Source organism: Canis lupus, chromosome 7 (genome assembly GCF_003254725.2).
Source record: "Canis lupus dingo isolate Sandy chromosome 7, ASM325472v2, whole genome shotgun sequence".
Lineage (NCBI taxonomy): Eukaryota > Metazoa > Chordata > Mammalia > Carnivora > Canidae > Canis > Canis lupus.
The window spans coordinates 44231136-44257454 of NC_064249.1; the positions used below are offsets into that span (position 1 = coordinate 44231136).

The following is a 26319-nucleotide window of genomic DNA, read 5'->3' on the forward strand; positions in this document are numbered from 1 at the left end:
CCACTTTACTACTTGTGTGATCTTGGCAAAGTTACTTAAGTACTCTATATTCCTTGTGTTAAAGTGAGGATCCTTGGAGCACTTTCCCTTTGGGTTTGTCTTTTTTTTTTTTTTTTTTCTTTACAGATTTTATTTATTTATTCACGAGAGACACAGAGAGGCAGAGACACAGGCAGTCAGAGAAGCAGGCTCCATGCAGGGAGCCTGATGTGGGTGGGACTCGATCCCAGAACTCCAGGATCACACCCTGGGCCAAAGGCAGGCGCCAAACCACTGAGCCACCCAGGGATTCCCTAGGTTTGTCATTTTGGAGGATTAAAATACATATACAGCTTTCAGAGCAACACCCAAGACCTATAAAGTACTATTATCACTCCCTTCTCATTTGCCAAGCCCCAAATTAAGCACAAACATCTATTTTTTTCCTCCTAAAGAGGACCACACATAAAAGTAGTGAAGCAAGGCAAACTGATAAAATTATGAGACCCAGGCATTAGAGTACCTGCTGGCATGACTCATTTTGAGTCCCTAATTTAAAATCAGTTTGTTCCACACTGAATGCTCTTCAGCATATTTTCTAATTGGATATACTTGGATATAATAAGGCTATCACATTTTTCTTACTTTGTAGCTAGTATCGGGCTGACATTTTGTCTCTTTTATTAATCTGGCAGTACCCCCACCAGTTTCTTTGCAGTTTCCTCAGGGCCTAGAGGTAAAATCACTATTAAGCTCTAGAGAGAGGTAAAGATATTAAAACATATTTCCCTTGTTAGGGTACTGACTTTACTGGAGGTATATAAAAGTAGGCTTTTCTATAAGTTTTTTATCCCCAGAAAGCTATATCCCATAATCCCATGAGGAATACAGGGTAGAAATCTACTCTCTCCCTCCTTCCCTCTCTCTCTCATTTTCCAAAGGGAAACTAAACTACAGACTATTCACCAAAGGTAAGACAGGACTCCCAACCAACTTCCAACCTAAGACCTTTCCCCATCAGGTCCTGCTGTCCTGGGAGGAGCAGTAAGCATCCTACCTAGAGCTCAGGAGGAGGGTAGTGGCAGGTGGGTACCAAAGGACAGAGCAAGTTTACCCATCCGTTTCACTGAAATCCACAAGCTCTAACCCCATGGTTCCCAGCCCCACCTGCACATCACTGTCACTTGAGGAGCAATTAAAAATTGTGGCCAGTCCTCCATCTCTGACCGATGAAGTAAATTTATGGAGAATGGGGACCCAGCACGATCACTTCTTAAAAGCTCCAGGTGTTGTGTGTGTGTGTGTGTGTGTGTGTGTGTGTGTGTGTGTGTGTGTGTGGAGGGTGTGTGTAGAGGGATAGCAAGGTGTAGCTGGAGCTAAGAACCATAGTACCTGGAAGTAGGATAAGCCTCTGGAATGAGTGAGTAGGTGAGTGGACCTGCAGGGTCTGTAGGAAGGTGCAGCCTGTGAGGCTGGTGACCTGCTGTAGGGAAGGAGGCTCCTGAGACATGTGGGAGAGGCCCAGCTGCAGTAGAAAGCCTGCTGCAGTCAGAAATGGGGGTAGCTGGAGAAGTCTACACTGAAGCTCCGGTTCCTTGTCCTTCTCCCTTATAGCTGCTCACTCCAGTGGGTGGCAGCCTCTTTGTGCTAAGTTAGGAAGCTACCCTGGCCTGCTGTCCTTTGAGAGAATATTGCCGTGGATCCTTGGGGTGGTCAGGATGGTTTTACCCCACCCAGACATCAGACGGCCTTCCAAGCCAGGGAGAGAGAACAGTGGGTTTCTGGGGGTGACCGGTCCCCCTTCATGGCTGCTGCCCAGGGGGTCAGGTAGGACTGTCCGGGAGAGCCAGGGGCGTGTCCAGAGAGCCCACACTCCAGGATACTCACAGAAGCCAGGGACTGCTACCTGGGACCTCCCAGACCCCCGCCCCTCTTGGGTAGGGGTGTAGAGCTCTCCACATGCCTGAGGCTGAATTTCCTACTTATTCCATGAGAATGGGATGGAGACACAACAGGATCATAGTTATTTAGAGGAAATAAATGCAGATGCCAGAGCTGATGAGCAGACTGACTCCTGCCATGCATGCCACAAACCAGAAGAGAACGAGCCTTCCCTGAGTGTCTAACAGTAGCTAACATTTACTGACTCCTTGCTCCGAGCCAGGCTGTGGTGTGCTCGCCTAATCAGCATGATGACCCCATGAGGAAGGCACTTTTGTCTCCGTTACACAATGGAGACATTGAGGTGGCAGCATTGTGAGCCAGTAGGCGGGGAAACCGACATTTGAGTTCAGGGCACCTTGTTCCAGCCTCTTAGGTTGCTGGCTCTGTTCCCACCTGCATCTTCTTACTCAGTCCTCAAGACAGCCTCTCAGGCATGTGGCATGTCACCCATTTTCCATCAAAGAGACTGGGGCACCAAGAGAGGTAAACCTGCTTGTCCAACCCCTGCCAGCTAGTAAATGGAGGAAGGGGGGGTAGGATGTGTGCAAGATCTGGCTGGGGACAAACACAAATTCTGACTCATCATGTTGCCTCTGCCAGAGGCCTCGACTCATTCTGTCTCTCCTCCCTCTCAGAGGGAATAACTTCACAGTCAGGCCTTTCCCAGGCTAGCAAGGCAGACACACATGCCTGTGTAATGTGAGCATTGACGTTGTAATGGGATATGTGCTAAAACAGGTCATGCGAAGTATTAGAGGCAGTGGGGACAGGGAACGACTCTGGTCAAGAACCAAAGGAAGTGGGGGATTTTTCAGGTGGCTTCCCTCACCCAACTCCTCCCCAGGTGAAGGTATCAGCCTGAGAGCAGGCCCAAGAGAACTTCAAAGGAAAGGAATGTGGACCCATGGTAGCTCCACATTTTGTTGAGCTCGGAAATTTTACAATTTTAGGGTCCCTCTTTGGGAAAATGCAGTATTAGGGTTACCCAGCTAGGAAAGTAAATATTTACTGAGAACGAAAAAGATCACCACAGTCCCAAATTTGACGGGCTTTTGGAGGTGCGTGGGACTGCCCTCGTGCTCCACCATAAGCCAGGGTCACTAATGCTCGTGGTTGTGGTTTCCTACAGTCAGACGACGTGGATGAAAATCAGCAAAGGGGAGAGGAACAGAGGGTGGGGTCCCAGGGAGACCGGATGCAGGCTCCTATTTGTCCTCTCCCAGTGGGGTTGCATGGATGGTGCTGAATTCTCCCATCTAGGATGTGCATCTGGATCTGCAAAGGGTCAGCGACCCCGTGAGCCCACCTGAGACTTGTGTCCAGGGTTTGTGTTGGGAGGAGGTGTCAGTTGCAGGGGCATGCAGCTCGCTTGCAGCTAGCTCACCTTAGCTGCTCAGCCTCCAGCCCTGCAGAGGTCAGACTGATTCAGGGGCACAGCCCAGGGCTGTGGACACACAAGGGCAGGCAATCACCTTGAGCCTCACAATGTTAGCATAAACTGTCGGTTCCCACAGACAGAATGTGACCCCAGGCTTCAGGTATTTAAAAACAACCTCCTATAGGATATTCCAAGGGCTCAAAAGTTCTCTCTCAGGGGCCCATAAAGGTCCAGTCTTTTCTTTGGAATGTGCAGGGTTTGAACAATCTGAATCTGTTGATCCAACCTTTTGCTGCAGGCTGACACATACCATGAAAAGCCCGGAAGCATTTTTTTTTTTTTTTATTAACTGTTTGACATACCTTTATAAAACATCGTTCCTCATTACTGCATATTCTCGTCTTTTCGTAGTTTGTAAGATTTCCTATAGAGAGAACAGTATTCTGGCATTTGGCCAGAATTTATTGCTAATCGGATTATAAAGATTCAGTTTCACAAACAGATGTACCCAGTGTTTGTAGTACCACTCACCATAGGTTTGTGGTTGAAAAACACTGGAATTCTGATGCACATTTTTGCTCACAATTCCCATTAAGAAACACATCATGCCTTTGTAATTGTATATGTTGCACTGTCTGCAAATTTTACAAATACATGTGATGGGTGAGTACATGACTAGGGGCCTTGTAGGGCCTTTAAAGGGGTCCCGGAAGCTTAAGCTTCTTCAACCTCATGGTAAAGCCTCCTCTGGGTGAAAGAATTAGTCCCTGGCAGTCTAGCCTGTGCCCAAAAAGATGCTGAGTTTTGTGGGAGCGCCCAAGAAGCTACTGCCCTTACCCATGCTCAGAAACACATGGCTGTTAGGGAGAGTGAACTACAAATGAGGAATGTAGACACGATCTCAAAATTGACACCCAGGCCTAGGAGATCTCAGGGGGTGTCTTAGTTTGGTCTGAATTAACAAAGTAGCAGTGACTGGGTGGCTTACAGACGGCAGAGGTGTATTTCTCCCCGCCCTGGAGGCAGGCCAGAAGTCTGAGATCAGGGCACCAGTGCTGTTGGGTTCTGGGGAGGGCCCGCTTCTGGGTTGCAGAGCATGGCTCTTCGAGAGACCTCTGGTGTCATTCCTTTATTAGGACGCTGATCCCATAAGGGCTCCGGCCTCACCACGACCTAATTGCCTCCCAGAGGCCCCACCCCCCAATAGCCAGGACCACTGAGGACCAAAGGGCAGACTGGGGATAAGCTGTCCTCATTATTTACCAAATGGCTGAGTGTGTTAGGTTGTTAACCTGACACATTAGGGGGTTAAGTTTCGACTTAGGAATTCTGGGGGCACACACACCTACAATCTAGAGCAGGAGGCCTGCAGAGCTTTCTCTTTGAGGCCCACTGCCCTGGGGTTCCAGTCTTCAGATTTAGCTCTGACTCGGGACCACTGAGGACCAGAGGGTAGGCTGGGGATAATTGCATAAAGTGACACATCAGGAAACTGCTTTATTACTAACAGAATGAATTTTGTTAAGATTCAAATCTAAGTGCCTACTTCACTTAGCATATGTGGTGGGTTTAAAAAAAAAAAGGATTATTTAGTAAGCAAGATTGAAACTTACAAAATTCAGTGTATAATTGACCACTGGTTTATTTGTATTTCATGGGTAAATGAAACAAACTATGGATACCAAATCTGTGATAAAGCTGTCAATAGCAACAAGACCCAAAAACTGACATATGAACTAGTGAATAAAAATACTTACCTATTTTTGAAAGTTTTTATTTTAATATCAGTTAACATACAGTGTTATATTAGTGTCTGGTGTATGATATAGTGATTCAACACTTCCATACATCACCCGGTGCCCGTCACCACAAGTGTCTTCCTTAATCCCCATCACCTGTCTCCCCCCATCCCGGCTACCACCACCCCTCCTGGCCCTTCTGGTGACCATCAGTTTGTTCTCAATAGTTAAGAGTCTATTTCTTGGTTTGTCTCTCTCTTTCTCTTTTTCCCCTTTGCTCATTTTTTTTTCTTAATTCCATATATGGGTGAATTCCTAGGGCATTTGTCTTTCTCTGACTGACTTCACTTGGTGTTATACTCTCTAGCTCCATCCATGTCATTGTACATGGCGAGATTTCATTCTTTTTTATGGTTACATAATCCATTGTGTGTGTGTGTGTGTGTGTATATCTCCTCTATGCATTCATCTGTCAGTGGACACTTGGGCTGCTTCCATATTCTAGCCATTGTAAATAGTGCTGCTCTAAACATGGGTTGCATTAAAGCATATATGTGTATGTGTGTGTGTATTATTTTTATATATATATATATTTTTTTTTTTTTTTGCCTGTGCCCAACAAGATGCTGAATTTTGTGGGAGCACCTGAGAAGCAACTGCCCTTACCCCTTCTCAGAAGCGCACATGGCCCTGTTAGGGAGAGTGAACTACAAATGAGGAACGTGGACACGATCTCAAAATTGACATGTATGTCAATTGACGTGTGTGTGTGTGTGTATATATATATATACACACACACACGATTTTATTTATTTTAGAGAGCACGAGCAGGAGGGTGGGACAGAGGGAGAAGCAGACTCCTCACTGAGCATGGAGCCCAATGTGGGGCTCAATCCCAGGACTCTGGGACCATGACCTAAGCCAAAAGCAGACGCTTCACCATCTGAGCCACCCAGGTGCCCCAGAGTACTTATATTTTTAAATAAACTAGGTTTAGAGTAATAAATAGAGTGTGGAAAACTACAATGTATTACCAAGTTGGCTACCAAGGAAGTATTTTAAGAGGAGCCTCACAAGGCAGTGTGAACAGCAAAGTGGTGTTTCTGGCGCTGAGACACAGGAGTGGGTGGGTGGCTGGTCCCCAGCAGCCGCCTGTGCTTCGTGGGGAGGGACAGTCCTAGAGAAGGGAAGAGGCCACCACAACCTCAGATGCAGGCTGGGAGCAGGGACGCCGGGGGCTCAAGAAGCCTGCTCACCTGCTCGCCTGAGGACTCCCACCAGAGATGGGAAGCAGTGCAGTCAATCAGAAAAAAACATGGAGGAGGTCCATCTGCCTGCCACCAGCAGGGGTAACCGAGGGTCTGGCTCGCACATGTGTTGCCCCGTATAGCCTGTCACCTGACAGCAGCCAAAATGCCAGCCTCTGAGGGCTGGAGAGCTACCTCCGCTCCCTGTGGGCCCGCCCCAAAGGTTCTGGTGACACCCATGGGTGACACTCCGCGCCCAGCTGCAAAGCGCCTTTACAAGTACATTCTCTTGCTTAATCAGGCGCCATCAGGGCATGACTTAGCACACTTTATGGAAAGAAAGATAATCTTACAATTGAAAGTGGTCATTCTCGGCCTTAGCTACACACTTGAAACAGCTGGGGAATTTGAAAACCCTGCGATGAGCACAGCGCACCCCCAGGCCATCCAGAAATCAGGGGCCAGGAGCTGGGCAGAGGAGTAGCCGCACCCAAGAGCTGCCTTCATCCTTGCAGCAGGGTGGATGTGGAGCCCATGCAGGAGGGCCAGAGCTGGGTGGCTTTGAAGGGCCTCTTGGTGAACAGAGATAATGAACCAGGAACTCAGCCTGCTGTCCAGCTGCCCCAAATTATCTAGATTTAGAAAGGAACACACGATTATGATGAGTGCTCTATTTTACGTTCGCTCGGGCAAACCCCAAACCATGGGTAGAAGGAGAAAAAGCAAAGGCCGCATCCAGAGCGCGCACTTCTGCAAGAATTCAGGAGACCTCTCATTTGTCTGCCTGTCAAGGATCATTTCATAACTCAGAGCAGCTGTTTTTCTTTTATAAGCTGTCTTCATCATTGACCAAATGGCTGTGCGTGTTTTGGTCTATTTCTGTACTTTGGATTCTGTTCTTTTCCTAATCTATCCCTTCAAGTGTCACTACTGTTTTAGTTATCGAGGCTTTGTGATGCCTTTTAATACCTGGCCAAACCATTTCCCTCTTATCGTGCTGCTTTTTTCAGAGTTGGAGGGAAAAAATGTCATCCAAGTCACAAGTATATCTAACCTAGATTTAATCTTTCATGTCAGAGATTTGTAGATTCCTTCCCTTCTTGCCCCTGGTTCCTGTTCTCTTTTCTTCATCATTGGTGAGACTTACTTTCAAATTAAATCTTGTAAGTAGATGAAGAAGAGTGGCTTGGGTGGAAAGGGGGTGTTGGGGCCCTGGAAGCATTGACACAGAAACCCATGTTTTGAAGGAGGGTCTAGAAATCACTGACTTACATACTTACTATGTGGCATGATAATCTACTAGAAATGGCAAGCAGTTCTACTAAGTAACTGTAATTAGTATCATTTTTATATTGACAACTCATTAAAACGTTTTCCTCTTCCCACTGTGTAAACACTCCAATCTGTTAACTGTTAGTAGTATTCTCTTAGCCGATGTCTCTTTCTTGCATGTGCACACTCACACATCTCCTGGGCCAGACCCAGACCTTGCCTCACACTCTCCAGGACTAGTGTTAGGCACGGTGTAATTTGGGGGCAACATCCCCTTAACATCCTTCTTTCTCTACTTACTAATGCCCCTCATTTCTTTGATAAGAGAAAAATCCTTTTATGACATAAAAGAAACTGACAAACATTGTGAAAAAGCTCTACTCCCAGCCCCTATGAATTTTTTTTTTTCTTTTTTGAACAGCTCCCAAGCAAAAAGATGAGGAAACAATGGAGGCTACTGTGTATCAAGGTCATAGGAAAGGGAGAGTGGTATACAGAAGTCTCGGGGGGCCTCACAATTTTGTTATGGTCTCTAGTCATTATCACTCTACCTGCATGTGTACAGAGAGCTAGGGCCACAAAGATGGGGTGCAGCCTCTAATCATGGAACCTTTGTTTTTCCCTTGTTAAACTGGCCTGTTTGGCCATTATTCTGTTGAGCATCTACTGCATGCAGGGTGATGTGGAGAATACAGAGATTTAAAACCTCAAGGCTTTTATGATTTCTTGGAGAAAAAGGCAACTACCTCACAGAAATAGAATCGAATGGCGGTTTTGCTGGATGATAGCACGGGTGAAAATCTGCAGGATCTTGGGCCTGATGATGACTGTTTACATACAACATTGAAGGTATAATCTACAAAAGAAATAATTGATAAGCTGCACTTAATTAAAACTAAAAACTCCTACTCTGAAACCTATAGAACACTGATGAAAGAAATTGCAGAGAACACGAAGAAATGGAAAAACATCCCATGCTTGTGGATTAGAAGAACAAACATTGTTAAAATGTCTATACTACCCAAATCAATCTACACATTTAATGCAATCCCTATCAAAATACCACCAGCATTTTTCACAGAGCTGGAACAAACAATCCTGAAATTTGTATGGAACCACAAAAGGCCTCAAATAGCCAAGGCAATCCTGAAAAAGAAAAGCAGGAAAAAAAAAAAGATAAAAAAGCAGGGACAACTGGGTGGCTCAGCGGTTGAGCATCTGCCTTTGGCTCAGGGCCTGATCCCAGACTACTGGGATCGAGTCCCACATTGGGCTCCTTGCATGGAGCCTGCTTCTCTCTCTGCCTGTGTCTCTGCCTTTCTCTCTCTGTGTCTCTCATGAATTAATAAATAAAATCTTTAAAAGAAAAAAGTAATTAAAAAAAAGAAAAGAAAAGTTGGAGGCATCATGATTCAGGACTTCAAGCTCTACTACAAAGCTGTAGTCCTCAAGAAGTATGGAACTGGCATAAAAACACCATAGGGCAGCCCGGGTGGCTCAGCGGTTTAGCACCGCCTTCAGCCCAGGGCGTGATCCTGGAGACCCAGGATCAAGTCCCACATCCTACTCCGTGCATGGAGCCTGATTCTCCCTCTGCCTGTGTCTCTGCCTCTCATGAATAAAATAAAACCTTAACAAACAAACAAAAAAACCCAGACCATAGATCAATGGAACAGAATAGAAAACCCAGAAATGGACCCACAACTATATGGTCAACTAATCTTTGACAAAGCAGGAAAAAAATATTCAACGGAAAAAAGCCATTCTCTTCAACAAATGGTGTTAGCAAAACTGGACAACTGCATGCAGAAGAATGAAACTGGACCACTTTCTTACAACATACACAGAAATCAAAATGGATGAAAACCTAAATGTGATACAGGAAACGATCAAAATCCTAGAGGAGAACACTAGTAGAAACCTCTTTGACCTTGACTGCAGCAACTTCTTAGTAGACATGTCTCTGGAGACAAAAGAAACAAAAGCAAAAATGAACTGTTGAGACTTCATCAAGATAAAAAGCTTCTGCACAGCAAAGGACACAAGCAACAAAACTAAAAGGCAGCCTATGGAATGGGAGGAGATGTTTGCAAATGACATATCTGATAAGGAGTAGTATCCAAAATCTATAAAGAACTTGTCAAACTCAACACTCAAAGAGCAAATGGTCTAGTTAAGAAACGGGCAGAAGATATGAATAGACTTTTTCCCAAGAAGACATGCAGATGGCTAAAGACACATGAAGAGATGCTCAGCATCACTCATCATCAGGGAAATACAACTCAAAACCACGAGATACCAACCACTGTATCAGGATGGCTGAAATGAACAACACAGCGAACAGCAGATGTTGGCAAGGGTGTGAAGAAAGGAGAGCCTTCATGCACTGTTAGTGGGAATGCAAGCTGGTGCAGCTACTCTGGAAAACAGTATGGAGGTTCCTCAAAAACTTAAAAATAGAGCTCTACCCTATGACCCAGCAGTTGCACTACTAGGTATTTACCCAAAGGATACAAAAATACAGATTCAAAGGGACACATGCACCCTGGTGCCTTGATGTTTATAGGCAGCATTATCAACAATAGCCCAATTATGGAGAGAGCCCAAATGTCCATTGACTGATGAATGGATAAAGAAGATGTGGTCTATATGTACAATGGAACATTATTCACCCATCAAAAGAATGAGATCTTACCATTTGTAGTGATGTGGATGGAACTAGAGGGTATTATGCTAAGTGAAATAAGTCAGAGGAAGAACGATATTATATGATTTCACTCATATGTAGAATTTAAAAAGCAAAACAGATGAACATATAGGAAAGGGGAAAACAGAGAGGCAAACTGCAAGAGACTCTTAACTATAGAGAAAAAGCTGAAGATTGATGGAGCCTGGTCGGTGGAGGATGGGCCTGATGGGCGATGGGCATTAAGGAGGGTACTTGTGATGAGCACTGGGTGTTTTCTGTAAGTGATGAATCACTAAATTCTACTCCCCAAACCAATATTACACTACATGTTAACTAACTAGAATTTAAATAAACATTTGAAAAAGTTGCAGATAAAAACTCTTGCTCTATGAAAGACATGGTAAAGAAAATGAGAAGACGAGACACAGGCAGGGAGAAAATGTTTGCAGAAGATATTTCCGATAAAGTATCGTTATTCTAAATATACAAAGACCTCTTAAAACTCAACAATAAGAAAACGAAGAATCCCATTTAAAAATGGGCAAAAGAAAAAAACAGGCAAAAAAAAAAAAAAGTCTCCTCACCAAAGAAGATATACAGATGGCAAGTAAATATATGAAAAGATGCTCAAATGAGATGTCATTATGGAAGGGCAAATTAAAACAACCCATTAGAATGGCCCAAGTCCAGAACACTGACAACACCAAATGGTGGCAAAGTTGTGGAGCAACAGGTATGGACACATTGGAAGACCATCTGGCAAATTCGTATAAAATCAAACATCCTCTTACCCTGTGATCCAGCAATCATGCTTCTTGGTCTTTACCCAGAGGAGTTGAAAACTTGCGTCCATGCAAAAACCTGCACACCGATGTTTTCTAGCAGCTTGAGATATAATAGCCCAAACTTGGAATCAATAAAGATGTCCTTGAGTAGCTGAATGGATAAATCGTGCATATCCAAACAGTGGAATGTTATCCAGCACTGACCAAAAATGAGCTATCAAGCCATGAAAAGACGAGGAGGAACCTTGGATGCATGTTACTAAGTGAAAAAAAAAAATCTGAAAAGCCTACGTACTATGTGGTTACAACTATATGACATTCCGGGAAAGACAGAAGTATGGAGACAGTAAAAGAGCTCAGGGTTGGCATGGGTGGGGAGAGCTAAATAGAGTCCAGAGGAGTTTTAGGGCAGTGAAACTACTCTGTAAGATACCATAAGGGTGGATCATGTTCTTATTATATGTTTGTCCAAACCCACTGAATGTGTATCTCTGAGGGAACTGTAATGTGAACTCTGGACTCTGGATGATGATGTGCCAATGCAGATTGTGACACATTTCCTGGTTGGGTAGGGACTGCGGATGGTGGGGGGAGGCTGTGCATATGGGAGGGGGGTGGGCAGGGAGTACCTGGGAACACTCTGTACTTTCTGCCCCATTTCTGTGAACCTAAAACTGCTCCGAAACTGCTCTGAAAAATAAAGGTGTGTGTGTCTGTGTGTGTGTGTATGTGTTTAAAGGCAATCTACACAAACCCCTTTGAACTTCCTCAGCTTGAAAAAATGCATGGAAATGCCAACTATGAAACAGTTGCCTCTACACAAAGGAATTATGAAAAAATGAGTCACAGGGGCGCATGGGTGGCTCAGTGGATTATGCGTCCAACCCTTGATTTCGGCTCAGGTCATGATCTCAGAGTGGTGAGATGAACCCCTGGGCTGTAGAAGATTCTTTTTCTCCCTCTGCCCCTCCTCTCCCTTCCCCAATGCTTGCACTCTCTCTCTTTAAAAAAAAAAAAAAGAAAGAAAAGAAAAAAATGAAAAACTGAATCCCAGACCTAAATGTAATACCTGAAACTGAAACTTCCTGAAGAAAACAGGGAGAGCATCTTTATGAGCCTGTGTTAGGCAGTGACTTTTTAGTTAACACCATAAACACTCACTCACTAGGAGCAGAGAGACTCTGAACTTCACTCAAATTGTTTTTTTTCTAAACACACTGTTGAAATATGAAGAAAGGAGTTGCAGGAGGGGAGAGATATTTACAAAAGATACACATCTGTATCTGGGGAAAAATATGCATGTGTAAACATTTAATGAAGAAAACAACCCAATTTATTAAATGGGCAAAATATTTGAACAGAAATTTCACCAAAGAATAGGCGCGGATGGCAAATAATGTCTTCATTAGCATAGCCACAGAAGGGGAGTAAGTCAATGGGCAAGAACAAACAGATGGGCCATGGAGAAGAATTCCAAATAAGTTATACTCTACTCTAAAAGATGTGGAGCATAACTCTCCACGCCTCCAGGGGGGCTGCACAATGAGTTCTTTCCAAAGGGTGTAGAGTGGAGGCGGGGAGAAGTAACTTTGTCATGAGAAGGCTGACAGGCACTGCGTCAGCCAGGTGATCAAGGTCAAAATCAACAGTGATTAGTTATGTTGAGAGAATGTGCTCCTGACATGACAGGATGAAAAATGGCACTTTGCTTCTGTGGTCTTCTTGCCCAAATCAATAAGCTCAGTCTAATCGCAAGAAAGACATCAGATGAACCCCAGGGAAGGGTGTTCTACAAAATAGCTCCTCAAAACTGGCCTCACAAACCAGGAAAGTCTGAGAAACTGTCCCGGTCCAGAGGAGCCTAAGGATGCGTGGCAACTAAATGTAATGTGGTATTCAGGATGGGAGCCTGGAACAGAGCAGGGACTTTAGGGAAAAACTAAGGAAATATTAATAACTGCTTGACTCTAGTTCATAACATCATGCCAATATTGATTGGTTCATTGATTGTGACAGATACACCACACTAATGCAATTTGTTGACAATAGGAAAAACTAAGTGTGGGTTATTTAGGAACTCTCTGTACTACCTTTACAGTGTTTTTTTAAAATATAAATACTTTTTTTTTTTTTTTTTTTTTTTTAAGTAGGCTCCATGCCCAGCGTGGAGTCCAGTGCAGGCCTTGAACTCACAACCCTGAGATCAACATCTGAGCTGAGATCAAGCATCAGAGAAGCTTAACTGACTGAGCCACCCAGGTGCCCTAAATCTAAAACTATCCTAGAAAAATAGTTTATTTTTAAAATACTATTTACAATAACATCAAAAAACATAAAATACTTAAGAAGAAATTTAACAAAAGACGTGGGAGGCCTGTATGCTGAAAACCACAGAACATAGCTAAGAGAAAATCAGTAAGACATGAATAAATGGAGATGTATTCTGTGTTCATAGATCGGAAGACTTAATTTGGTCCAGATGTCATATTGTTAAGATGATATCCCAATTAAAATCTCATTAGACTTTTTGCAGAAATTGAAAAGCTTATTCTAAAATGTACATGAAATTGCAAAAGGACCTAGAATAAGCAAAACAATGTTAAAGATTGAAGTTGGAGAATGTGTACTGCCAGATTTCAAGACACGTCATGAAGTTATAATAGATAAGACAATATGGTATTGGCATATGGATGACTAAATAGATCAATGGAATAGAATGTCAAATCTAGAAGGAAACCCATAAAGTATAACTCGATTTTTAACAAAAGTGCTAAATGAATTTAACGGGAGAAATGACTGTTTTTTCCAAAAATGGGACTGGAACACTCAGTGTTCTTATGGAGCAGAAATGAACCTCGGCCTCTACCTTACACCACGTAAAGGTTAATTTGAAATAGATCATACAATTTAAGTGCAAAAGGTAAATCTCTAAAGCTTCTAAGAGAAAGCATTCTTAGAATACACAAGTCCCTAATTGGAGCTGAAAATAAAAAAACCACGGGTAGATTTGACTTTATCAAAATCAAAAATTCCAACTAATCAAAAAAACAATGTTAAGAAATGAAAACACAGAACACATTCCAGGAGGAAATGTTTTTAAGCCACTTATATGTGACATAGAACATATATCCAGAATATATTTTGAAAACCAACAAAGAAATAAGAGAAGACAACAGCATGATGAAAAGAACAAAGGACTTACTCAGGTTCTTCGTAAAGAAAGATATAAAAGTGATAAGCATATGAAAAAGCTACCCATTTTTCTTCCTCCTCCTCCTACACATCCTACACCTTTAGCCAAAGGTATCAGGTAAGTGGTGGTGGTTGGGGGGGAGGGTTGAATCATTCACTCAGTGTATTAGGGTTTTCCAGAGAAACAGAACCAATAGGGCATGTGTGTGTAGAGAGAGAGAATGTTTAAGGAATTGTCTCTCATGATTGTGGGGCACGGTGAGTCCTAAATCTGCAGAGCAGGCTGGTGGGCTGGAGACCCAGGGAAAGGCTGATGTTGCAGCTCCTATCCTATAGCAGTCCAAGTGCAAAATTTCCTCTTCCTTTGCAGGGAGGTTGATGTTTTTCCCCTCCTGGCCCTTCACCTGATTGGATGAGGCCCACCACACGATGAAGAGTTATCTGCTTTATTCAGCGTCTTCTGATTTAAGTGTTAACCTCATCTTTTTAAAAAACCGCCTTCACAGAAACACATAGGCAGACTCTCGGCCACTGAGCCACCCGGGTGCCCCCCTCCGATGGGTTTTAAACAGTGCATGAGGTCAGCACTGAGAAGTCCGGTGTGGAGTACAGACTCCAGAGGCTGGTGAGGAGGTTGGAAGAAGAGGCCAGAGTGTTCTACATTAGACCAGACATGACATGATAGGCAGCTAAGTAAGGCATGGGCAAGCCTAATTGGTGAGGGATGGAGAAGAGAGATGTAGGGACCAGGATTGTGCCCCCGAGAGGCTCCGGGCAGGGACCTGGCACAGGACGGGCTCTCACACATTCCTGTTTTACAAAGAGTCTGAGACCCGGAGAGGGGATGCAACTTGCCCGTGGCCACACAGCATGCTGAGAGAATGTATTAGAGCAGAACCCAGGTCCCTGTCTCTGGTGAGGTGCTCCTTCCATGCCAGGTGGACGGTGTCCTGCTCTTTCTTGCTCTCCTGGCCCACCTTGTCCTCAGCAGAGTTTCCATTGACATTGCATATTCAGCCTCTGCTGTGGGGAGGGGAGGCCAGGGTGCTGCCAAGAAGCTGGGAAGTCTGGGGACTGGGGAGGGGGACTCGGGCCTCCTGAGGCTGCTTTGGGGCACAGTCCTCTTCCCAGAGCAGCTCCTCGCTCAGGCGCGGCTGAGGCTGACCCCGAGTGGTGGCTGTTATTTTAAGTAAATTCACGTTGGAGGGAGGAAGTGAGGGAGATGTGAGAATGAGTCGCTGTCGCAAGATGTGTGTGATAAATGAAACGGGGAACACAAAGACCGACGAGGAGGCACAGCTGTTATTTTTGCTCCTTTTTATAGCAACCTGTCAGGCAGACTTGTCGCACTAAGGAGGAACCCCTCTCCCAAACAGGACCGTGGCCCCAGCCCTCAGGGACCCCGGTGGGCGCTGTGGAGCAGGTGCTTGTTGCAGGGACCCCGGGCACCAGCACAAGCCCCTGGGACGGCACCCCCACAGTGGCACCTGCACTCCCCCGCCCCCACGGGGCAGACACCAAGGTTTCGTCTGGGACTGGGTTGCTGGCTTCCCCTCTGTTCACTGAAGGGTACGGGGTGACTGCCTCAGCCTGTCCCCAAACCTGGGGACATGTCAGGGACACCTTCCCCCAGACCACTCCTTACAAGCAGCTGGGAATGCAAGGGGAATGTTTTCATAATAATATAGACATGATTCCCTAAACGTGGGGAAATGTGACATTCCCTCTCTCAAGTCATCTTCTCTCTTGTTAGAGGCTGATGGGTGCCAGGGGTCTGGGCGCCAGTGGGCAGTGAGCACGGGGCCTGGCTTGGGTGTTGGATAGGGGGCTGGTGGGGCTAGAGTGTGGAGCTCTCTTTGGGGGGCACTTGTCTCCATCCCGAAGCCCTTCAGCAGCTGGGAGGAAGGACAGGGGGCTGCGGGGACTTCCATGGCCCTGAAACAACCCCCGTGGACCTGTGCAGGACCGACCTGCCCTGGGAGCCTCCTCCTAGCGAAGTACTGATGCTCTGGGTAAAAGCACATGACCTGGGAGAGTGTCTAGGGGCAGCCCTTGGCTTTAAGCCCTCAGCTCTCCACAGTCGTCTCGCTTGGTAGTAGGATCAAGGAAAGGAAGGTGTGCTCCTTCCAGGGTGGCTTTCACCCCTGGTCATGGCTGGAGCAGGGAAGCACCATGAAGAGTGCCGAGCACACAGCTCCTGGGCTGTGGTGGGGCTGGGATGGTGCCCTCTGCACCCCGGGGAGGGGGGAGGGGGCTGTGAGAGAGTGAGCAAGGCCAGGACAGGCCTCCAGAGTGGACAAGGAGAAACCGCAGGGCCTGGGTGGACGCGGAGGCTCTCATCCTCGGGCCCTTTGCATCACTTGGGGCACATCCCTAGGCCCCCTCTGTAGGGCTGCTTGCTTGTCAGCCTTGTGTCTCCCATAGAGGAAAAGACCTGGCCCCTTCTGAATAAATGTCCAAACACCTTATGGAGGGATGGAGTTTTCCTCTGGGCTCCGAACCACACATGCATGTATCACCCAGCACCTGTTCCAGGGGCGTCACCTGGTAGTAGTTGCTGGATAAGTCAGGGACCACCCAGCATTGCCAGCATGGCCAACCTGGGGCCTGACTTCAGTTCACCATCCTCCTCGTCGTGCCTGTTGCCCCGCCTGCCAGCTCCGGGCTCTGCCCCTATCCCAGCTGCAGATGCTGCTTTGCCCTTGACCGCTCTGCATCCTGTCTGGTCCTGGAGGGTCCCACATGCTCTTTGCACAGTCAGCTATTCACTCCTCTGTGTCTGCAGTTATTATTAGACGCCTCTGGAACCCAATCCTGCCAAGAAAGGTTTTATCAGCAGGTGTTGTAGGGTTGGCATTTGTGCGTGTGTTGAGGAAACCTGGCGAGGCAGAGACAAGTGATAGTGAATCGGTTGAAGAACCAGGCAGCCCTGGACCAAGCAAACATCTGGACGGCCAGGGGCCTGCGGGCAGATCCGAACCGTCGCCTGGTCTCAGCCCCTCTGGGTCAGGAAGACAGCAGCTCCAGTCATGCGCTGGCCCAGCCTCAGAGCTCACTGACCCACCATGCAGTGTTGGGGAAGTCATTCTGCCTCAGTGGACGTCTTGGCATCTGTCTGTGATGTAGACTGAGTGCCTCACAGGGCTTTTTTTATTTTTATTTTTTATTTTTTTAAAGATTTTATTTATTCATAGACATAGAGAGAGAGGCAGAGACACAGGCAGAGGGAGAAGCAGGCTCCATGCAGGCAGCCTGACGTGGGACTCGATCCCAGGTCTCCAGAATCACACCCCAGGCTGCAGGCGGCGCCAAACCGCTGCGCCACCGGGACTGCCCCCTCACAGGGCTTTTAAAAGGCCCAACTGGTGGCTCAGCAGTTGAGCGTGTGCCTTTAGCTCAAGGCGTGATTCCGGGGTCCCAGGATCAAGTCTCGCATTGGGTTCTCCACAGGGGGCCTGCTTCTCCCTCTGCCTGTGTCTCTGCCTCTCTCTCTGTCTTTCATGAATAAATACATAAAATCTTAAAAAAAAATAAAAGGCCCAACTGAAGGAATAAAAATGAAATGCAGCGACGGTCATGTGGGCCACCATGTAGAGTGCCCGACAAGCTGCCAGACTGTGATCTGGCCCCACTGGACGGTGCTTGGGTAGGTGCTACAGAGATGGTGTCTTGCTTGGATTCCCAAACCCGGTGAGCAGAGGAGCTGAGATCTAGATCTTGGTGAGTCTGGCTCCACAGGTCACTGTGCCAGGAGGGGAAACAGCCTCAAAATATTACCACCACCTCCACCACCCCTGCTCCTGGGGTCTCTGAGAGGTGGATGAGAAGACAAGAATAGGACAGAGTTGAGAAGAAAGGAAGCGAGAAGGACCAGGCACAGCAGACTGGGAGCAGTGTAGGGAGGCGGCTTCTGTACCTGAGTGGTGGTTGCAAGGGTATCTTCGCATCCCGGTACTTCATGGAACTGTACACCACAACCTGTGTACTACTTCTACCTACATTAGACTTCTTAAAAGGGTTAAGAGGAAAATCAGAACTTTGTAGCACATAGTTATGGAGTACAAATGCGTTTTTAAAGTTTGTTATACTCTTATTACTTATGTAGCTCTAATCTGCATCTATTCAAATGACATTAAAAGTTCTGTTGAAGAATCTGAAGATATTCTGATAAAATTCTTGAGAGTATGGGCCAACATGTAGATCCCAGAACTGAAATTCTGAGAATTGTTGGCCTCTCCTGGGTGGCTGACGCCTGAGGTGGAACCCACCATTGGTCATGGGTCTTCCTTCCTTGGAATGGAAGAGTAATGAGCTGGAAGGAGCCTGGATCTTCAAAGACTTTTTGAATGGAGCCACCCTCTGAGCCTTGGATGGCTCACCTCTGAATGTCAGTTATGTCACAGGGAAAAAAAAATGTGTATATTAAGTCTTGTCATTTAGGGGATTTCAGCTGAACCTGACTGACTTCCTCCCCGCTCTGCTCTGTGAAAGGCACAGTGACTTCCCTTGTCCTCCATGGGCCTCACGGTTAACCATGGGACTAATGGGGGCCCCTGCTTTGACAGGTCCCAAATTGGGAAGCCAACAGATCACTCGTCACCCTGAAAAATGCCATTAGCCGCTTCAGAATACATGAAAGCTGAAGGGATAACCCAAGTTGAGTGATTTTAGGGAATCCAGGAAGTCCCCCAACTGCCTCTTTCACGTATATGGTGCCCGAAGTTCCATCTTTAGTTGTTAATTCTTAAGAGTATACATCTGTGGGAATTGCTACTTAAATACAAATAATTCTAGGTGGGGGAGCCCTATTATATTACCTCGCACGTTAGCATGAAGTCATTCATCTCAGAAGTAGAAACTGAGGGAATCATAGAGATGAATGGGCCCGTGGGGTATCATTTAGCTCAGTGGTTTTCAAACTATGCTTCAGTAAAGCCCTTGTGTTTTTATGATGGTGTCTCTGGGCTGCCGTTCAGGCGGAGAAGGGCAGGAGGGGAGGATGGACCGCACAGAGACATCGTTTTGCTTTGACGCCAGGTTTCGCCATGCTGGAGAGATTTTTAAAAGCCACACCTCTCTTTTATTTTGTAGGTTGAGTCCAAGGTTGCCAACTGGTTAATGTAGCCCAAGTTCAGATGGCCAGTGTGTGGCAGAGCCAGGCCTAGAATTCCAGTTTCTGACTCTTAGGACTGTGCCCTCCAAAGGAGATGGGATAGTGAGACTCGAGATGGGTAAGTGTGGATGGGGGGGAGTGTGGAGGGGGTAGATCCAGGTCTGGGCTTCAGGGGACGCTGCAGAGTGATGGCCAGCAGACAGTCCCGAGCACATGGGGTTGTCAGTGATGATGGAAGCCACTGAGGACCCCTGAGCAGCTTCACAAATCTGTCCATACTCAGCATTTGTGAAATCTCTCTATCTCAGGCCATTGCAAATAATGCTGTTTATCTTAGAATCGTGTAGCTTTATAGTTTACAACATGCTTTTACATTTTTGTATTTAGTCTTTGAAAACTCTTACTTTGAGGGATAGATATTATATTTTTTACATTTCCCTGTGAGGACACCACTGGGTAAGAGAAAGCAGGTGTCTCTCCTGAGCTCCTAGGGCTGTGACCTAAAGCGTGTCTTCTCCTACTCTCCATCCTGGGTTCCTTCCCACCACCCTAGAGCACCTCCCCACCCCTACACTGGCAGCTGTTTTCCCCAGCCTGTCACTGTCTTCACAGCCAAACACTGAGGCATGCAGACACAAATGTAGTCTGTTTCCACACTTGTAATTTGGCTGACCTGTTGCCTGGCTTCCTCTTTTACCACGAGTACAGTCGTAGGTGCTAACATCAGTGAACCAGTGACTGTGTATGTGTGTGTTTGGGGAGACAGGGCCACAGGTGATGCTCTTCGTGGTTCTGAAACAACATTTCTGGGACACCCACGGGGCACCTCTTATCACCCTCTTGTTTGTCTGTCATCAACACCTACTCAATGGCAGCAACGGTGCTCCCTCAAAAGGAAGAAAGGAAACGTAAGTGGAAAAAAGTGCTGCTCCCAATGATGTTGGGTCGACTCTCCAACATCCGTTCCATCTCCCTCTGTCTAAGCAGCAATGTGGTTTCTAGAATTGGCCCTGGCTCCTGGGGAAGGTTCTCAGTAGACTAGACCAACTAGGATGAAACCAACCCCTTGTTAGTGATTGGTTCAGGGACCCAGAGTAAACCAGTCAGTGCATGGCATCCTTCTGGTGATTATTATTGGTCCTAGGTTGGAGGAGTTTCTGTCTGTCTCTCTCTCTCTCCTACTATCCTCTCAATTACTGACGGCAACTCTCGTATGACCCCGAGGACAGCAACTTTTAGGAAGAAGCCTAACTTTAGATGAGGATAAGAAGAGGATGACAAGCTCTAGAAATATTGGGTTCTAGAAATAGTGGTTAGCCATTTGTGGAGCTCACCCCAGCCCCAGCCTTTCTGATATGCGGGATACTACATTTCTCTATGGTCTTTATTACTTTAGCCAAAAGATCTTAACTGACACAGTGACCTTCAAGACACAAGAATTTATTGTCTCCATAAGTGAGACGGAGGTTCACCAAACAACCTGTATCTGTGCTCAGGATTCCCTGGTGACCAGGGGCATATGTTTATGAAACAGATGGACCACAGTAGATGCCACTTTCTGCATGGACACGTCATCCCATGGTCTCCAGGCTGTACTTCAAGGATTGAATCTGGGCCAACATGTTGATGTGGATCATGGATTCCCATGTTATCATTTACCAGGCCTTTGTAGATGTGATGCCCGAACACGGGGGAATGCCTTTCATGTGATTCCTCAGTTCTGTGGGGTAGGACTTCTGCCTGGGGCCCTGCAAGTCACATGGTGTGGACCCGGGCCAGGCAGCAGACTATAGCCTGTGGACCAACTCTGGTCACACTCACTTGTTTCTGTATCATTTTATTCCTTCACAGCATGACAGCAGAGTGGTATGCAACCAAAACTGTAAGGCCCACCAGGCCTACAGAATTGACTGGTCCGTTCAGTTTGCCAACCCCTGGTATACGGCACTGCTGACTTGGCCTGTAAATAGTAGCCATCTGGGCAAATCCACAACATAGGGCGCTAGGGCTGTCATACTGGTGACCTCACTCGTGAACGATGATCTGTCTTCCATGACGTTCAGGCGGCATACATACATCAAGCCTGTCGATTTTTCCCAATGTAAGTACCGACGTTGTTGGATGACCAGAAATCTCCTTTAGAAACAAGTCCTGTTTCCACGAATCCCTATAGTATCAGGTATGTAAGCCCTCTAGAAAACCCCTCCCTGTCAGACTGCACTGAGAGTGTCCGAGGACGTGGGCAAGGTGATGGTCACCCATAGGTGTCTGCGTGCTGGTCTAATAGGACATCACCTTTATTCCAGGCACAGAAGATACCTTGGGCCCAGTTTCTCCCCATTAGGAATGGTGGGATCTAAATGACAGCTATCAGAGCCTTTCCCAGGGTCAGGCTTTTCAAAGAGACCAGGGAAGAGAGTGTTTTTGCTCCAGGAAACTGTGGAGCAGAGGGAACCCCAGGGAAGTCGCAAAATAGGGTGTCCTCGCGACACGCTCTGTGACTGTACCAGTGTGCAGTGGACCGGCCCCGAGCCCACCTAAGCTATCTCCATGAATACCAAATTAAAGGGATGCTGAGGCACCAAATACTGCGACAGCTTCCATAAGGCAGTAATCGTGGGCCTCCACTCCCTGCCTGCCCCCTCAGAAAGGGGCAGAGAATTCTTTCTCAAGCTGGTACGTTGATGAGAGAGGTAGTGGGGCTGCCTGGCCCTGGTGTGTGTGGGGGGGGTGAGGCTGTAGCCATGGGAGGGGGTTCTGGTGTTGTCAGCTAAAAGAAAGGGAGGCTGTCTCGTCCATGACTTTTTAGGCATCTCTCCCTCCAACTGCTCTCTACCAACCCGGAGGTTGATTTAACCAAAATGCAAATCTGATCATCTTCTTCTCCTACTTAAAATCTTGCACTAGTTCCATGGATAAAATCCCAACTCCTATACTCTGGCTCCTGCCCACTCATCTAGCCTCATCTCTCCAGCTACACGGAGCCGACCAGGCCATGCGTCCTGCTGCCAGGCTTTGTCCGCATTGCCCCCTGCCCGTCTCCTTGACTCCTGGCTGATCATCCTTCCCCGTCACAGTTCAGGTCAAACACAACCTGGTCCAGACCGCTTCCTTGCCATCCTGCCCCCTACCCACCTTCCCACCCTGCCACCCCCAAGTTGGGTTAGAGGCTTACTTCCCCTACAGGAGGGTATTGTCTGTCTTTTTCACTGCCACATAAATTCCTTTAAGAGCACAGAGTATGGCTTACAGATTCTCATTTCCCTGGCACATCATGCGATACCAACCACATAGTAGACACTCCACCACATGCTCAGAAAGCCTGGAGCTTTTAGAACCTAGGACGGAGGTTAAGTAACATGTGCTTTGCTGTGACCATGGCATCAGGACTGGGCATCTCCTTTGGGGTTTTAGAAATGCATGATCATAGCGGGACGTGCATGCCTTTTCTCTTTTCTGGTACCAAGGAACGTTAAACATTTCCAAGCAGCAGTATTCATGGGGCATTCTTTCAAAGTTTTAGCATCATACAGACCACCAACAAAATGTGTCCAGGTGTCTGCGATGGACTGGAAATGAAAAACAGTCTCTTAGCTAAATTTGTCAGAGCTCCTCTTCAAAGGGCAGAACCTGATCCCCGTGTTTCTACCCCAGAGCTTGGCCTTTAAGGTGAGCAAAGTAGATACCACATCATGGAGAAGTGTCCTGAGTGACCTCATTATAAATAGTATAGCTGTTTCTGGCTACCTGTGGGAGTGTGGCAACCCCAAGGGGGAAACAAGTGTTCCTGCTCTCTGCGATGCAGGAACCACTGTGCATTAAGAACAAGAGGCATATCTCTGCCTCTAGAAACAGACTGGATGAATCGAGGCAGATGCAGCAGAGGAGCCCCAGGAGGCAGTGCGGGGGACAGAAGGACGTTGTCTCTCAGGTTGGAGATGTGAAGGCCAAAGTGTGACCTGAGGGCCTTGTTCAGGATTCTTACAAGAAGTCATTTCAAACATACCTTGTACTTTCTAAGGGGACTGAACAAGGGGCTTAAATTTGAGTTACATTCTATGATAATAATGTACAGAAAACCAGTGATAATAATGTACGGAAAACATGGAATCCAGCGTCTGCAGCTGACTAAGCAGTGGCGAACCCCAGCTCTCTAGATTCTGAGGTACATCACTGGGCATTTCTGCTCCATGGCTGCGAGACACCCTCAGCACAAAGTGTCCCCAAACCAGGAATCAGCCGCTTGGAGCCTGCCTTGTTAACACAAATATAAAGAAGCAGAACAGCATGTACTTATCACAAACTCCTTGAACACATGGGTGGAATGTCACTTACATAATCTGGCAGGTTGCAGTTGTGCCGCAACGGTACAAACCCCAGCTTTCTTAAACCAGTACAACTCTCTAAAAAAAAAAAAAAAAAGGATCTTTCCATTTCCTATTGGAGATGATGCTCACAGCATGAGTAATGCCTATCAGTTATCAGTAAGTTAGCAGATTGTGCCAGTGTTGACATTTGTTCTTGGCTTAATTGTGCATGTGTGTGTGTTTTAAACAATGAGGCAGCTGTCCCCGTTCCTGGCAATTAGGATATAAAAGTGGTGTTGGCCGAATCTGGCATAGTGATCAGCTATCCATGTGTTTACTCCTTTGTTTGCAAGGCCTTCCGAGTGTTTGCTGCAATCCCACAATCAGAATACAGATCTGGCTTAAAATGGAACCTAGATCCATATTGATAGCAACAACAGGGACTGCAGACCTCCGTTTTTCGAGATCTTTGGTCTCCCACTCCACTGCCGACACTCCTATCTGTATGTGCATTAAAGGGACCTCCCGACTTGGAATGAGGGTGGTCAGGTTTAAGACACTGTTTAGGATTAGAAGAGCTGCACGCTGGACTATTGCTGATCATTCACTGGGGATCAGGTGACCCAAACACATCGCACCTAGAATGCTGCTATGGAGTGCCAGCTGTGGCCAACGTCAGCGTCAGCCCTCACTTGCTGCTTCCTGCAGGCCACCTGGCCATTGAGGAGAGTCCGCACCCAGCCTTAAGGAGTTATTGTCTCTGGGCTGTTTTGACTCTTAGCTTATTAGGTTTTCACTATTAGATTAGCTGCGTAATGTTGGTGTCAGCTAGGGTGATGGCGGAAGTCAGAGATGAAAGAATATATAATGTATGATGCTGTTTGTGTAAAACGCAAGAATGAGAAGCACTAATCTTTGGAGTTGAAAGTCAGAATAGTGGTTCCTCTTGACTATGTAGTAACTGGAAAGAAGCAGGAGAGGGGTCTTGGGCGGGGCAGGGTGGGAGGGTCTGATAATGTTTTTGTTTCTTGATCTGTGTGCTGGTTACACTAGTGTGTTCAGCTTGTGGAAACTCAGCAGGCCATATAGTTTTAGAATAATTTAGATTTCCTAATTTAAAATAGATACCTAGGGGATCCCTGGGTGGCTCAGCGGTTTAGCGCCTGCTTTCGGCCCAGGGCATGATGCTGGAGTCCCGGGATCGAGGCCCACATTGGACTCCCGGTGTGGAGCCTGCTTCTCCCTCTGCCTGTGTCTCTGCCTCTCTCTCTCTGTGTCTTTCATGAATAAATAAATAAATAAATAAATAAATAAATAAATAAATAAATCTTTTAAAAAATAAAATAGAAAAAAAAATAAAATAGATACCTATGAAAATAAAATACCTATGAAAAGAGCTACGTGGCTCTCTGGAAAACCACGTAAGCAATCACTAAAGCTGAATCTCCTGTGACCCGGCGATTTCACTTCCAAATACCGCCACCCAGCAGATAAGCATGCGTATGCTCACCAAAAGACATAGACTGGAAGGCCCATGGTGGCAGCTCTCCAGGGGTCCATCACCAGTAGAATGGGTAAGTAGGTTGTGCCACATGACATACTATACAGAAATAAGATTGAACAAACTGGGACTGTATCCATAAACTATCTAAATCATAGCCTGCAAAGTATTGGTTTTCTAGTGCTATGAAACAAATGACCGCCCACTGAGTGGCTGAAAACCACATTCGCCTACCAGCTCACAGGGGTGTGGGTCTTAGATCTGGCTTCTCCTCAGAGGGCCTCACAGGCTTGGATGCCCAGGACTGTCTTCCTGGTTCATTCAGGTTGTTGGCAGAATTTGGGGTCTTCTGAGTGGAGGACTGAGGTCCCCCATTTCCTTGTGGCCTGCTAGCCAGGAGCTGGTCCCAGCCCTCAGAGGCCATCTGTAGCTCTTGCCATGGGGACTCCTCCGTTGCCAAAGTCAACAATGAAGAACTTCCCTTGAGTCCATCTGTCTCAAGCTTCAAAATCTCTTTGGCCAGGAAGAGCTTAGTCCCTTTTAAGGGCTCATGTGACCTGGCCCAGTGAGAATCCTCTCATCTCAAAGCCAACTGATTCGGGCCTTAATTACATCGCAAAATCTCTTCCCAGCAGCACCTAGATTGATGTTCAATTGAATAACTGGGAGAGTGCATGTACCAGAGGGGATGAGGAATCTCAGGGGGCCACACACAATGACATAGAGAAATCTTCCAACAAATGGTGAGTGGAAGTCAGAGATGAAAGAATAATGTATGATGTTGTTTGTATAAAATGCAAGAACGAGAAACACTGATCTTTGGGGTTGAAAGTCAGAATAGTGGTTCCTCTTGAGTATGTAGTAACTGGAAAGGAGCAGGAGAGGGGTCTTGGGCGGGGCAGGGTGGGAGGGTCTGATAGTGTTCTTGTTTCTTGATCTATGTGCTGGTTACACTAGTGTGTTCAGCTTGTGGAAACTCAGCAGGCCGTACATTTTTAGAATAATTTAGATTTCCTATTTTAAAATAGATTAGTTTTGTTTTTCCAAGGCACTGTGCACTCAAAGACAGTTATCAGAGAGGGTGCTTGATGGGGGTGGGGAACCAGCAGGAAAAGAGAGGAAATGAGAGCCCCTTGACAGCAGTGTGGTGGTGGTAACTCCTGAGCTCTACAG

The 26319-nt window shown here is 46.5% G+C and overlaps 1 protein-coding gene across 1 annotated transcript in view; it reads left to right on the forward strand.

The window, feature by feature from the left end:
* The window catches only part of PIAS2 (protein inhibitor of activated STAT 2), a 147572-nt gene extending 128125 nt beyond the window's left edge, over window positions 1-19447 (forward strand). Inside the window, exon 14 of the mRNA XM_049112659.1 lies at window positions 19317-19447. Within this exon, the coding sequence (XP_048968616.1) occupies window positions 19317-19349 (33 nt within the window). The 3' untranslated portion in view covers window positions 19350-19447. The remainder of the gene's footprint in view (window positions 1-19316) is intronic.
* The last annotated feature ends 6872 nt before the right edge of the window (window positions 19448-26319 follow it).